The sequence below is a fragment of the Macrosteles quadrilineatus genome, unplaced genomic scaffold, assembly GCF_028750875.1.
Source record: "Macrosteles quadrilineatus isolate MER2022 unplaced genomic scaffold, UCM_ALF_1.0 Scaffold_5__1_contigs__length_97177068, whole genome shotgun sequence".
Classification (NCBI taxonomy): domain Eukaryota; kingdom Metazoa; phylum Arthropoda; class Insecta; order Hemiptera; family Cicadellidae; genus Macrosteles; species Macrosteles quadrilineatus.
The window spans coordinates 31,799,918-31,815,826 of record NW_026542598.1 but is presented as its reverse complement, the minus strand read 5'-3'; the positions used below and the strand labels follow the sequence as shown (position 1 = coordinate 31,815,826).

The 15,909-nt window shown below is 36.4% G+C and overlaps 1 protein-coding gene across 3 annotated transcripts in view; it reads right to left on the bottom strand.

Moving 5' to 3' along the window:
- Positions 1 to 315: 315 nt before the first annotated feature.
- LOC128994569 (LIM/homeobox protein Awh-like) overlaps positions 316 to 15,909 on the bottom strand; it is an 86,210-nt gene continuing 70,616 nt past the window's right edge. Inside the window, exons 3-7 of one of the 3 annotated variants that reach the window (XM_054419215.1) lie at positions 12,862 to 13,079; positions 3,076 to 3,155; positions 2,212 to 2,377; positions 1,397 to 1,528; positions 316 to 800 (exon numbers count right to left, since the gene is read on the bottom strand). In XM_054419215.1, coding sequence (XP_054275190.1) covers positions 724 to 800; positions 1,397 to 1,528; positions 2,212 to 2,377; positions 3,076 to 3,155; positions 12,862 to 13,079 — 673 coding nt within the window. In that variant the 3' untranslated portion in view covers positions 316 to 723. The remainder of the gene's footprint in view (positions 801 to 1,396; positions 1,529 to 2,211; positions 2,378 to 3,075; positions 3,156 to 12,861; positions 13,080 to 15,909) is intronic. The other 2 variants (XM_054419216.1, XM_054419217.1) reach the window with 2 other exon arrangements.

Genomic DNA, 15,909 nt, shown 5'->3' with positions numbered 1-15,909 from the left:
CCTTAATTGAAAACAAAGCATATTGACTTGTCAATGCTATTTAACCCTTTGGGTGCCAGAAATTTATTTTGGTACTTTCCGAAAAGTGCCACAGTTTTTTTTACTAGGTATGTCTGAAAAGTGCCAGGCTTGCCGCGGGGGCGAAGCGTAGTGCGCAAGAATAAAAATCGGTAAAAGTATAAATTTTCATCCCAAAAGTGCAATGGAACGATATATTGTGCCTCGATCGTATGAGAAATCGATTGAAATCATCGTTGTTTTATAATAACAACCGATATGCTCATTAAAACTCGCATGATCGAAAGTAGCCCCGGCCCGATATATCGTTGCAATGTATTTTTCGGTAAGACTACCACGACGATATATCGTTGTGAAGTATTTTTTAGATGTGTTGTGCAAAACAAAATATCGTTGCGTGGCACTCGAAGGGTTAAAAATGTTTAATTTCTCATGCCTCCTAAGGTTTAGTAAATCTCAACACCTTCAAATTGACTGCTGAACATTTCAATGACAAAAAAAATGCATATTATATTATTTTGTGACCTCGACAATTGTTAAACAAAGCAATTTGACTTCTCGCAATGCTTTTTAACAACAATTTTTCATGCCTCCCCCAAAAAAAAAATCTGAACACATTGCAAGTTTATGTCCAGGAGGTTATGAAGGAGAGTGCTTGAAGGACGGGGGCAGGTCGTTTTCGGGATCCCCCGTCCTTGCGTCTTCTCATACCCCCTCTCCTCGCAAGGTACACATGAGCATGGAGTCTTGAGACAACTCATCCAGAGACGAAGGTTCGGACACTAGAACACAAGAGATAATTGTTAGTTTTGTCACAACATTTTAAAAACATCAAAACAACATCTCGGCAAAGCAATGAACTAATCAGGTAAGGTTATGAATCTATTAGCGAATTTCCCTATAGGGAAGTAGCTACTACCGTAGGTGGCACGGTAAGACCTAGGCACGGGACCAATTTACTTTTTCATTTTGATGTCCCCAGGGGCCAAAAACATCATTTTTGTTAAAATTTTTAAACTTGAATGAGTTCGCGAACCAGCATGATCGGACAATGGGAACGGGGTTTTATGGGGTAAAATTTGCCAGCTTGGTGTGGCATCTGCAGGAATAAATATAAACTATATTGTGTTAGTGATGAGAAGATAACTTAACAAGAGGACCCCTGAAGATTCACACAAGCTGGCAAAATGCATGGTGCGACACAAACATCTTCTACTCAAGAACTACAGGCTACAACAACAAACGTAATCCAACATATAATTCAAGTTCTTGAAACTGGGATGGCAACAAAAAATATTCAAAAAAGTCGTAATTGACACTTGTTTTATGTTTTCTTTGACAAAAGGGGGGGGGGGAAGAAAAAAAGATAGCTACTTACTTGGAAGGTGAGATGAGTAGATGTGCGATACTTTAGACTGTTGCTGCAGTGAGTACGTGAGGTGTAGATTGATATGTCGACCAAACTGACCGGGCTCTAGCTCTCTGCCTCCACCCATCCCAGCTCCATGACCTGTCATAACATGTCACTGTATCATTAGTTTTGAGAAAACAATAGCTCTGAAACAGTGTTCTAGTGTGGAACGCTCAGCATTGTCTCAAAAGAAAAAAAAAACGATTTAAATAAATGATTTTGGAACAAGCAGAGTAGGGACACAGTTCCTACACATCCCCGCCCCATTACACTGCCAGGGGGAGAGTATTGGACTGAATCAGACGCAACCTGAAGTTGCTGGATTGAGCGCACAATATCTTATCTCCAGTGGTGTAGTGTTGCAGGAACGCTGAGGAACGGTGTTCCCACTGTTTTTTCCAAAATTCCTCTATGTATGTAGGTGACCTGGATTTTTTTTAGACGATGAGGGATTCCGTACCGGAAAAATTTATGACTACATTTTGCTTATCTCTGAGGTCACTACTGGACATATATCTCTTATAATTCTCTTGTCATTAGATATTGCAAAGATTGGTGGTCTGTGAGATAAAAGGTAGTGAAGGTTGCAAGTCACGGTTCTTATAGTAGTATATTTCTGTAAAGAACAACCCTTAAATCCTCTTAACAGATAAAGATACTCCTAAACATTCACACTAAAATGTCTGTGTGAACCTTACCTAAGATATTTTTTGAGAAGTGAAATTATCAAGATGAAGTACGCTTCTTTTAAGATATTTATTTCTAGTTAAAATAAAACTTACAGTGAGATGACTTCATCTTGCCGGTGTTCAGATGTTTCTTCTGTCGCGCCCGAGAGTTCTGGAACCAAACCTGGGTGACTCGCTTGCTGAGGCCGGTGATCTGTGCAATGCGCTCCAGATCCTGACCATCTGGGTTGGAGTCTAACTGGAAGTTGGCTTGAAGCACCTACAACATCGACATTGACCAATCAGACATAGGGTCAGGGCCGTCCGAAGGGGGGGCCACCGGGGCAAGCTACCCCGGGCACCGCAGCTAAGGGGGCGCTGCGGCGCGGCTATTTGTATTAACATATAGTATTAAAAATATGCGAATGCAACTATTACTGGAGGGGAGAGGGGGCGCCACAACCACGTTTGCTACAGGCACCACCAACCCGAGGGACGGCCCTGCATAGGGTCAATCATAGGACTCGGATGTAGTAGTAAAAGAGTAGTTACCAAATAGTCGTTAATTTTTAAAGCTAAAGACTAACTGAGGCGATCTTTGTGCTTGATATTGTAAAAAAACTCACCCACTAAACCATCTTAACTGGCACCTATTTGATCCAAAAGCCAGCCGTGTATCCTAGCTATTTGATACACGGGCGAGAAGGATTGCGAGGAATTTTATATTTACAATTTTTTAAATTGTTTCCGTTACCAATATAACTGTACAAAACACTTTGACATACCAAATTATTTGTTTTTAAGCACTATACGTGTACATAATATGTGTACGTTTCTCCCGACTTCACCTTGACGGAGTTCAGGTTTACGTTGTTTATTTCCTACCCACAATTTGAAAATCGTTTACATATGCTACTCACATTGGAGTGTAGGTTTATATTTTTTGGTTTAGTCATATTTAATTATGATAGGTAATACCTGCAGCTGCTCTTCTGTGAAGGTTGTTCGCACTCGCTTGGCTTTGCTCTTGCTGTGATAGCTCTCCGAGTCTCCACCTTCTGGACATATCAAGACATAAACAATGTGAACAATACAGAGTCGGATGTCAAATAAAAATGCACATGTCTTGACTTAAAAGCCGACAAAAACAATGGCAAACAGGTACAACTACAGTACCAAAATTAAACATTTTGGGATTTGTTAGAGCCAATATTTTTTAAGGTTCACCAAAGCAATGGTCAGGCCCGTGAGTTAGGATGCGCTATAAGGGCCCAAGAGATAATAGTGCCCCTCTCGGCCAAACTTGTCAGTCAAAGGGAATTTTTCTCTTCCCTTTGTGGCCCCAACTATAGCATTGGACATTTATTAAAAGTGGTCCTAGCAATGGTAGTGATTTATTAGAAGAGGGTTGGGAAAACTATCCAGAAGACATGCAGTTGGGTTAGTAATAAACATTATACTGTACATATTAATTTATCGATATATCTATCCCTTGAAAGAAAAGGGGACAGCTGTCCTCTTATCATCACAAATGCACCAAAGTTATCCCAATGAGCACATTATAGGTGACCTATTATAGAATCTATATATTAATATGCAAGCAGGTTTCTTTTCACAGTCATAACTCGATAACGGTTTGACGGATTTTAACGTTTGAGGTGTCAAATTAAAGGTATTTTCACGTAGATGTGCAAATACGTCTCAGAATATTAAGAAAGGGCATCACTTAAGTACAGTTAAGGGCTAAAGTTTGGGAACGGTGGTGCTATCTGTTGACATTAGATCAAACCGTCAAACTCAATTCCCTTTGTTTACAACTAAACATATGGACGTAGTTTTAAATAGTTTTTAAGTTTAATCACAGACTGCAGGACTTATTACTTCAGAGCAAATCTGGAATTTCACATTTTTATTTAAACATCTTATCTGTTTCTTAAATAAAGAGTTTCCTATCAAGACTTGACAACAAATTGTTTGTAAATAGTTGAATGTATTTACCTTACATCATATTTTACTGAATTATCGTGTTGTTTTGGTTACAGTTCGGTGTGATGAAATGAATGTTTGAAAGTGATTATTCACAGTGCAGTTACCCGTTACATTACCATTATAATGTAATTTATAATGTGTATCAAAATTCCTTTGTAGCGTTTTTGTTGATTGGTTAACTTTCGTATTTTATCTAAATCTATCTATCTATATATTAATAGGCAAGCATGTTTCTTTAAAACCTTTTTTCTCAGCTCGTGTGTATCGTACGGAAAATCTACGCATACCGTTAGAAAGCTATTTTCCTGTAGGTGTGCAGAATCCCTTTGTAAACTAAAATAGGCACAAAAATAAGCAAAAAAAATGAGTTTGAAATTTAAAAAAAATAACATGGGTTTTATGGGTTGCTATGGTGATGACGAAATAACAACAAAATATAAACAGAAAATCAAAACAAATGGAAGACATTCCAATCACATGTTTTATTTAACAGTGTGGGGTGAAAATAGAGAAGTTTGCACAAAACATACTTTTGGTCGATTTTTCGACCACGGGGCGTGCTCTCGTACTTATTTAATACGCAAGCAGGTTTTTTGTGACAATTACTCCTCCGAAACTACTGAACCGATTGACATGTTTTTGGTGTCATTGGAAAGAGCGTTACGTGAATTTGTTAAGGAACCTTTCTTTTTAGGGAAATAATTATAGAGTGAGGCCCTTTAAAGTTTTGTATTCCTCCATAAGATTGACATTGGAAACAAACATTGTTATGAAACTCCAGCTAGCTGTTGTCAGAAATTAAAAGTGAGAAGAACATATGGCAATTGTAAAATTATGACAGAGAGGTTATGTAGAAAATCAGGTAGTTTATGGTTATTTGGTGCTATTAAAATAAAGACTGGAATTTGCAAACCTACTAGTGACAATGAGTGATACCATGCTGACTACATTATCATTGACAAAGACCAACATGGACAACCTATTGCGGCTATAAGTGGGAAACATTTCTACAATACACTAAAAGCCAGATCAGCTTTTGCAAATGATAAAATATTTACAAGAAATGTTGATTATATTGAACTGTTAAGTATTTTGTGAGTATTATCATTAGTTACGTAATCTTTGAGTTGACTCTTTTAAACTCATCGGAATTTATGACTTATATTTTTGTTCTTAAATAAGTTATTTGTTTTTAAATAACATATTTGCAATTGCTCGATTTAGAGCAACATGTACACTAGTATAGAATATTTATGATAACTTAATAAAAGGCACGACTGTAAGAAAATCTCATATACAAAAATACAAGAAGCACAACACATTTTGTCCATGATAATTTGTTCAGTATTTTTTGTTAACTTCCCTTCATTACAGTAAAGTTTTAAATAGATTATAGATTTCAAAATGGTGTATATTCAAGGTTGACTAAAACTGAAAGTTTTGACAATATTTTATACCAGCATTGAATTAAAAATTACTAGCAAGGTGGATGAACTGACCTAAACAAGCAAAATTTGGATTGGTCTAAACGGTGTAATCGTAATCTGCATAATAGTAAAATATGTAGATGATTTAATTGCAAAACTTACATTGGTTTATTTCAGTTACGACTTTTTAAAACAAAAATTAAACAAAGGTGATAAAACCATTTAGAAATCAGAATTTTATTTAATTGCCTTACAAGCTATTGTTTAAATTCAACTATTTCACAAGATTAAAGTGATAATCTTATGAAATTAATATGATAAAAAGTCTTCATTGTACACTCTATGTATAGATTATAGATTGCTATCATTGACTATATATACCCTCCTGTAGGTATATATAGTCAATGATTATCGTAAGTGCTGCCACCTACGAGACGGCTAACCAACCAACAAACATCGATCCACATTGGTAGGTGCTGCCACGCTGTCGCTGCGGCCAACTCTCGAACTACAAACGATATTCTACTTCAACCCAAGCTCCGCCTGTATTTGCATTTTGCTGTATTAGCATTTTGAATCCCGACCACCATCGCTGTTTGTGTTAAGTCGCAAATAAAATAGTGATACAGTATTACAACAACATTATTTGCAACCGATTTAATCTGATAACAAATTGTCAAATGAGAGATCAACACAATCAGCATTTATTTGTATCTCATTATATTTTAAATACTATATTTTCAGCGTTCTATATTTCACAGTCTAAATAATATGTTTAATATATTAAAATACCCCCGCCGCAGCAAACCTGCAGACTAAGCGAATTTAAATTTTTTTTATTAGATTTACACTAAATATCACAATTATTCCCTATATAAATAGCATCAGTTTGCATTTAGTCAACAAGTACTGTTTTTTATGCTAATAGTTTAGTATGAAATAAATGCATTTTCCAAATTTAATCAAAATATGTTCATAAACAAGCAAACTACAACAGTTTACTTATCATACTAATATTATAAAAGTGAAAGTTTGTGTGTTTGTTTGTTTATTTGTTTGTTTGTTTGAAGTTCAATCACGCATTAACTACTGGTCGGATTGTGTTGAAATTTGGTACGATGATAGCTCACCTTCCCGATTAACATATAGACATATTCTTACCTCAATAATCCTTTCGGGCTCCGCCCCAGCGGCTCTAGAGTTTCCCGTGTTAACCTTATGAGTATTCATATTTAAAAGGAATTAAATAAATTTGCCAGCTGTTTCAACTACACAATTTGTTTCTATGATGTTCAATAGCATTAAAAGGTTATACGGTTTACCAACAGGATGCAGCACCATTTAGTTCTTTCAGCTAATTTGAACCAAGCAGCAACAAAACCTGAGTGTGTGAACTTGACTTCTTTCTATTGTTTAGGTGAAGTGGTAGAACATTATGGCTATGGTAGATGCTCTATATACTATAGTATACCGTAGATTATAGTAAACCAAATTTTCTCAAAACGTGTCCTCTCTCATTGCAAATGCAAAGCACGAGTATTTAACTGCAATAAGCATTGTATACCAACCCCGTACGAAGGACGGGTACTCAGCTAGTTCTCCATAATAATAACATGGGAATTTTATATTTACAGTTAATTTATTGTAATTTTCTCCGTAACCATTACGCGCATAATAACGCTTCAGTATACAAAATTATTTGTTTTTAAGCTCTACAATATGGTTTGGAAAGAATTTGCTAAATTATTTGTTTTTTGTTTTTAACTTTTACAGATATTTATTTTTGTGCACCACGCTTCGCTCCCGCGGCAAGCCTGGCACTGTTCGGACGTACCTAGTAAAAAACTCTGGCACTTTCCTGAAAATACCAAAATAAATTTCTGGCACACAAAAGGTTAAAAGGATTTGAAAGATATTGCTGACTGTGACTAAAAACTAGGGTAGAGGTTGAAGAGGGTAACATCCTGAATAGTTTGTGAACTTGAAAATATACAAACTTGTAACTTTTGGGGTGAAGTTGAAAGAGACACGTCGGCATTTTTGCAAGATTTTACATAACATAACTTTTGTGGTTCAAACGTTCTTCTGGACACGGCATAAATAAGGTAGAGACTGGATATAGTACAATTTCCTAGTTTGTAAAGTTTGTACCATTGATTAGTTGATTTGTTAAGTGTAAATTGAAAAGTACAATTCCAAAAATTACAATTTTGCAAATACTCCGGTTAATCGCGTCGATCTTACACTTTCACAACAAAAGTTGTATGTAAATTTTCAAGTTTACAAACGCTCTAGAACATTGTACCATCTTCTTGTTGTATCGCGGTCAGAAGTAACATTCAAGTCCGACCCTAAGGTCACGTAGTAGGGCTGGGCTAAACAAGCGGAACTTCGCTGCAATTAGACTCCCGACGTGTTTACAGGGTGTGAAATCGGGAGCAAACCCAATTGTACCCCCCCCCCCACACCCGCATCTACATTGCAGATAGTACTCCATCCCCCAACCCCCCGCCCCCCGCTGGGCCTTTGACAATCACGCGTCGACCGCCGGGATTATTTCGAGTACTCGAAAATTCCCCCGACTCGAGTTACAATTGTTTCAATTGGTGATTTTCGTTGAATGACGGTGGTTATGTGCGATTATCTTGAGGGCGGTGGAGTGAGAGAAATCGGTGGGGATGAGTTTGTGGATTGTGAAAATGTGTTCATTTTGTGAGACCTTGTAGTTCCTTTGACTATTGACAATCACATTACGGTGTCAAAGTTGTATTTAGCAAGTTTTAGATAATTTGCGTCGTTGTCCCCAACATAATGATACTGTGAATGTTATTTGTCACAACGGACGTTCGAAAATTCCTTGCTGTAACTGTCAGTGATACTCCTGTGTGTACTATGTACAATCTTTGAATATGGGGAGTTGCGAACATTGTATTCCAAAGTTGTCGCACACAGTTTTGAATGAATCTGGACATCGTTGTAATGCGCCAACGATACTGAATTGGTGAATTGGCGGCACCGGGAACTGATGTCGTACCCGATTTCTGGTGAAAACACTGACTTTTTGATCACCCACACCAAACAGAACTACTTTTTGAAAACTATAGTATTCTAATTCCACGTTCAACTATTATGGTACGCTAAGGGAGGGAATAGAACGTCAGTAGATCAGCCTAGTGGATTATTCAACAAGGGTTTCAATTAAAAATAATTATCGATCCACAGATGGGTCTACTCAATTATACCGTTACTAGAGGTCGTCCAGTGGCCGAAAACTAGACCAGAAATAAGCTATGTACAGACTTCTCTATTTTCACCCCACGCTGTAAAGAAAACACATGATTGGATTTTTGTATTTTCTGTTTATATTTCGTTGTTATTTCATCACCAGAATGGCAACCCATAAGGACCATATTTTTTTAATTTTAAATTGATTTGTGGTGTTTAATTTTTAGCCTATTAATCCAAATCCAACATACAGTATTTGATTAGTGGCCGTCTACTTGTGTTGGATAAACACACAAATATTAGAACAGGATTGTGGATAAACCGTCTCCTAGGCCACGAACACATTTGAAATATTGAAGATGCACCTGTCCAGCTGTTTGATTTGCTTTATTTATATTTTGTTTATTTACTTTTTCTCTAAAGTAACCTTTAAACACGATGTTTTATCTATGCTTTTAATTCATTACGACAAAGTTATCTATCTATTACTTATTTAATACGCAAGCAGGAATTTTGTGACAATTACTCCTCCGAAACTATTGAACCGATTGACATGTTTTTGGTGTCATTGGAAAGAGCGTAACGTGAAGTTGTGCAGGAAACTTTCTTTTAAGGGAAATAATTAGAGAGTGAGGCCCTGGGGCCCTTTAAAGTTTCGTATTTCTCCATAAGGATTAACATGGGAAACAAAAATTGTTTTGAAACTCCAGCTGTTGTCAGAAATTAAATATTAATAATTGGTCTCCATGGAAGCATGAGAAAATTCACAATGTTTACATTTGCTTTGACATTTAAATGTAAACAAACAGAACTGTCAAATGCCTATTTCACAATTTTAGACAGCTGATAAAAAAATAAAACAACTATGTGGTAGGTATTATTTAATCTTAAACTTTATGATAGATTATTATAAATCTATTTCAATAATTAATGAAACAAATTTTTCCCGTTGCGAAGCAAAAATGAATAGTGTGAAGAAAAAGATATGTTGTAAACAGTCAATGTGTAAATTATCGAAGTTGTATTAAAAATGTATATAGTTTTGGATGTTGGTTTGTGTTTAATGATATAAGTTAGTTATTAAATTTTTATTTTAAGTATTTGACATATGACTAAGCCTATGATAAAATAACACCATTTCAGATTTCTGCCAGTTTTTGCCTAACTCTGTCCTGAAGAGTTTAAAGTAGCCTACACCTTTTTGTCTACAAATTGGCTAAATAACTTAGGTACAGTACTTAATAAAAGCTGACAGCCTTTTTACGTTGACCTTAAATTGTAAGCTTACCTTTTCCCGTCCATGGGCAGTTTGATTGTTAAAAATGTACCCTTTAAAATGGAAAAGGACTGTTATGTAAATTGTAAGTATTTCCATTGGTTGATAATCTTGTAGTTGGCTCTTTTGCTCTTTTAAAATAATTGGAAATTATGACTGTTATAAGTTTTCAACCAAGTAATTTGTTTTTAAATAACTCCTGTACTTCTTTGCAATTGCTCGATTTCGAGCAACATGTACACTAGTACTTATTTAATACGCAAGCAGGGTTTTTGTGACAATTACTCCTCCGAAACTACTGAACCGATTGATATGTTTTTGGTGTCATAGGAAAGAGCGTAACGTGAAGTTGTGCAGGAAACTTTCTTTTTAGGGAAATAATTAGAGAGTGAGGCCCTAGGGCCCTTTAAAGTTTCGTATTTCTCCATAAGGATAACATGGGAGATAATTTTTATTTACAGAAACATATGTTTGTTACTTGAAAATAGTCAAAGTCTACTACATAATAATTGCTGGGTATTATGACTCTTAATGTATACTACATTTCAATCAAGGATTGTGTACCTTAACGTTTACCCATAATGGATCTTACTACTTTATTTTAATGCTGGGAATAGTAAAATTTAGTTGAGATACCATGATTTAGAAAACTTTACTATAATAATTTATGTACTAAAAATCACAAATCTTTGACATTATTAATTCATTTGAAACTAAACAGCTGATCGGCAAATCAAACAAATCATCTACTTCATATAAATAATGATATTACACAAAAATAGGTTTTTTTACTAATAACTTGATTTTTTTTATAAAAGAGTTATGAAAGCACCTAGGTGCACAACCCTTACTAAGTATATTTTACATATATTAAGTACAATCCATGAGACATTTGTAAAGTTGAACTAATTGTGTTTATATAACAGCTCTAAGACAGATTTCTTAAGTATGGTAATAAAAAAAAAACGATTAAAGATACTGAAGAATGATACAAGTTTTCATTAAAAGTAACTTTTATCTAATTTTCTTTACAAACAAACAGTATTAATGAATTACTACATGGACTTGACAAGTTAGGTAATTAATTGTCAGTATGCCAAGGGGAAGAAGAGTGGGTCCTCGAAAACAGACGAAGGCGGAGACACCCCTCTCGAAAATCCAACTGAGTTTTTTTAATATAGAGGTCAGTGGATTGCCAAGACACGGATTAGAATAATAAAAGGGGGCAGTGGTTTTATTGATGAGGAATATTAATACATCAAAAAGGGGCCTCATAAATGGCACAAGGCTTCATGTGATTAGAACGGTTAACCACTTAATAGAATGTGAAGTCTTAACTGGAACAAGTGAGTGGGAACATATTTTGATTTCGAGGATGTACCTTTTAATATGGAAAGATACTAATTTCTGCTATCTTTGGCATTTGCAGCACAAGCGCTGTAATTAAAGAGCAGCATGGTTCTACCCAGACCAATTTCAGTCATGAGCAACTATATTAACTTATATGTTGTTTTAAGTAAAGCTACATCTTTTAATAGGATACGCATATTCGTTACAGTAACTCTGACCACATGGTAATCTTCCTGAAGGTAACTTTAAGACTAAAATCGCAGTATTCATCATGGTAGTGCTTTTGGGATAAAAATTTTTTTTTTATTGTTTATTTTTAAAAGCGTGTTTTCTTCAAACAGCATTTTTATGACCCTCAAAATATGCTACATAGGCCTATTGGTTGGATATAATAAAATGTTTTTTAATGTCTTTTAAAAATCTTCAAAAAATAACTAAGTTTACCCTATAACCTTGCTCGCTGCCTATAACATACTTGAACTTGAACACTTATTAATTTACTATTATTTATTACTATTATTTACTATTATTTATTTAATTTAGTAAATATAATACACATAAAGTCAGAACATGGCTGGACTGCTTCCCTTCTAAAGCTTTATTATTACTGTAATCAATTTTCGACGTCGAGCCAATATATTACACGATGAATTTGTTTTCTAAATTCCTATGTTCTTTTGCGGGGCATTGAGCCGCACAGGTTCACTAGTTAGTTTTAATTCAGCCACACAAATTTGCAATTACAGAAAGAGAAACTTTCATTGAAATAAGCGATAAGTCCGATTGAAATTTGCCTGTATAATTTGCATGGTAAGTAGCCTATGTGTAGCTGCTTTTATCGTAGATTTTTAGAGAGCCTCATCCGCTCTCAATATTTAAAATATTCGCAAAGCGACACAGTTTAACTATTGATAATAATATGGCTCTCTTAATCTCTTACTTAATATAGATTAAGTATTTTTGCCCCGTTGCGAAGCACGGACTGAACAACTAGTACAGTATAAAGAGTGGTTTACCTACCTCAATCAGGTTACGGTAAAAAATGCCTAAAAATAAGTTAAACGCGAGGGAGGCGAAGCCCTAAAGGAATTACGGAATTAATTAATTTATAATTATTTAGAAATCGGTTATAGGCGTAGGAAAGGCGAAAAAAGGATTTTACAGTGAAACCCCTTATTGCAATGAGTTATTTGTGTAACTAGTGTTGCAAACCTATTTCCAAGCGTACACAGATTACGTGCCTAATAAACACACGCTGTGTATTTGGTTGGAATACTAGTTTGTGGCAAAAAAAGAGTTCTGCAAAAGTAAAAAGAGTGCGGCAAAGTAAGTAAATGCAGCAACTAGCAACTTTCTGTACTATAATCAGTGTAAGGAAGCCAAATTTGTCAGGTGAGAGGTGACTGTAGGAAAAGTATATAGATTACAGTTTTAGTCTTGAAGAACTGTCAAGACTGTGTCAAGGGGGACACAATTAATATTACAGACGACACATACCGTCAGACGATGTGGTGGTGCCGTCAATGGTCTCCAGGTAGTGCGCTTTGCAGAGCACTCTGTCGTCATGTAGTGCGAACTCCTCGCCCGTGCTGAGTTGTCGCTTGCACGCGTCGCACGCGAAGCACGCCAAGTGGTAGACATGGTCGCGTGCCTTCCGTACCCAGTCGTTGGCCGAGATGCTGCGGCAGCACTTGGAGCACTTGGCACCGAAACTTCTGAAACAGACAATACGTATAAGCTATATTTTAAGTTGATTCAATAAAAAATAGCATCATTAAAAAAATTGTTTTGACAAAAACGTATAAGCTGGATAATAATGGTAAAGTATAAAGTTTATGATTTGGACATTCATTTTCATATAGAAGTTGTAGCAATGACTAACCAACAAAGACTTCTCATCCCATTGTAAATTTTGAAGCTCGTGTTTCGTGTCTAGTTCATGTTCGGCGACACTTGTGGCTAGTATCGATGACATTTTCTTTCAATTATTTTAGGGTTAATTTCATGATTTGTGCTTTACTGTTTGGCTATATAACTCGGATCACTTGTTTATGATTAGATCGTTTTATTTGGTTAAACGAGGTTTTGGATTACTGAAACAACAAGGCACATATTGTAACCAAGATACGTACTACCTCTACAGTGCACCTGGAAGAACTAACAATTTAACATTTGTTTCTAGTTATTGAACCAATTTTAAGACTATTTTGTTTTTTGACCGAACAAAACTATCTAATTTCAGGATAAACACTTGTTTTCAGGCATTATAATTAAACAGTGAAGCACAAATAGTGAAAATCACTCTAAAATAAAAAATCTACAGGTAGCATATAGGATGAAAAGTCTATTTGCACTGTTCTAAGTTGCTTCATCTACTATTATAAGGAAAGAAAAACGCACGCATTGTAAAATATACCTTATGAGCAATCTATTTTACTCAACATCTACACTCAAACCGTCCATGAACCATACACATCACATCAGAATTTCAGATTGAGATTTTACCTAGAACTATTCATGCGCTATTCAAAATCGACGCTGCCTTACTTCCTGTAAGTTCTACTCCCTACATTTACTAATCAGTCTGAATACTCCTGGAGTCTCTGTGATCTGCTCTTCGCCGCCTTGTGGAAGCCAGAGGCCTCGCCTCCGCGCGGACCCCCGCCGAGGAGCAGCTCCACGTACAAGCCCGGAAGCCGAATTAACGTGTGAATAACGGCTAAATCGTGTCTCGGACACCTAATTAGGGCAAATCAGTATGCGAGAGTGGCTCTATCAGTTAGGCGGGCGGTGTAAACACGGACTAATGAGAAGCGGGCTGGCGTTGTGTGGGTCTCCTCGTCGCAGCAGACCTACGTACTCAGCGTCACCCAAAGTCTTACAAGAAACACTGGAATCTGAGCGTAAATAAAGCGTGTTTTCATGTACATACGTATAAGCTACGAGTGTGTTATGGGTGTAAAATCATTGCTTTAAAAAGTTCTGGAAGAATTTTCCACTCATTGTAAAATCTGAAGTTTTGATGTGTTTTTCAGATTGGTGATGTATTTTGTGTTTTTAGTGGTGAATCACGTGATTAGTGTAATGTCACTTTGTTTTGGGTTTCGAGTAGTAATATTGATGAGGTAGTGATGATAAATACACTGGAACAGTACACATTCTGGTATTTTCACTATCTTTTGACGGCATGTTGTTAGATAGATCAACCACAACAATTAGATCAACCTCACTATTGGTTGATATCACAAAGACCAATGGCATCTGAGTCCGGAATGGGTCTAAATAAGCAGCGACCTTCTTTTTGAAGGCGAGCACTATAACAATTTGGCTATCTAGATAGTTTGAGTGCACCGATGTTGATAACACTTTTCTCTCTTATTCAAGAATATATTGTATGATCTGTGCTGTGCATTTGGCTATAATAAAGAAGACAAGTAAAAGTTTAATATGCGTAAAAGTAGTGTTACTAAATAATAACAAGAAACCAATCTTAAACAACAATAAAAACCAGACATAAACCAGACAAAAAATATTCATTGGTATGTCACCAGATTTGGTCTAAAGAATGTCATGTTATCAGCATCTATCATGATGGGGTCCTTACACCAGCTATCACACCTATGTTACCAGTCACAATCTTACATCCTATGCTGTGATTGCATCAGCATCCATCCTCTATGTTACCAGCAAAATGTAACCATGTGTATACTTCTGATATCCAGCGGTATTCTTTCACAAACTTTCCTAACGATGGTATATTATCAGTTACTGCCATGAGGGTGGTTTATTTCAATTAGGACCCAGCTGTATGTTTCCAGTCTTTTCGCCTAACAATGGAAAATGGTGTAGTGTATACCAACTACTGTCTCACTGCCCTGACGATGGTATATATACCAACTACAGTCTCACTACCCTGACGATGGTATATATACCAACTACTGTCTCACTGCCCTGACGATGGTATATATACCAACTACAGTCTCACTACCCTGACGATGGTACATACCAACTACAGTCTCACTGCCCTGACGATGGTACATACCAACTACAGTCTCACTGTCCTGACGATGGTATATAACAACTACTGTCTCACTGCTATGACGATGGTATATACCAACTAGAGTCACAGTCTCACTACCCTGTCGATGGTATATACCAACTACAGTCTCACTGCCCTGACGATGGTACATACCAACTACAGTCTCACTGCCCTGACGATGGTACATACACACTACAGTCTCACTGCCCTGACGATGGTCTACCAACTACAGTCTCACTGCCCTGACGATGGTATATAACAACTACTGTCTCACTAACCTGACGATGGTATACCAACTACAGTCTCACTGCCCTGACGATGGTATATACCAACTACAGTCTCACTGCCCTGACGATGGTACATACACACTACAGTCTCACTGCCCTGACGATGGTCTACCAACTACAGTCTCACTGCCCTGACGATGGTGTATACCAACTACAGTCTCACTGCCCTGACGATGGTATATACCAACTACAGTCTCACTGCCCTGACGATGGTACATA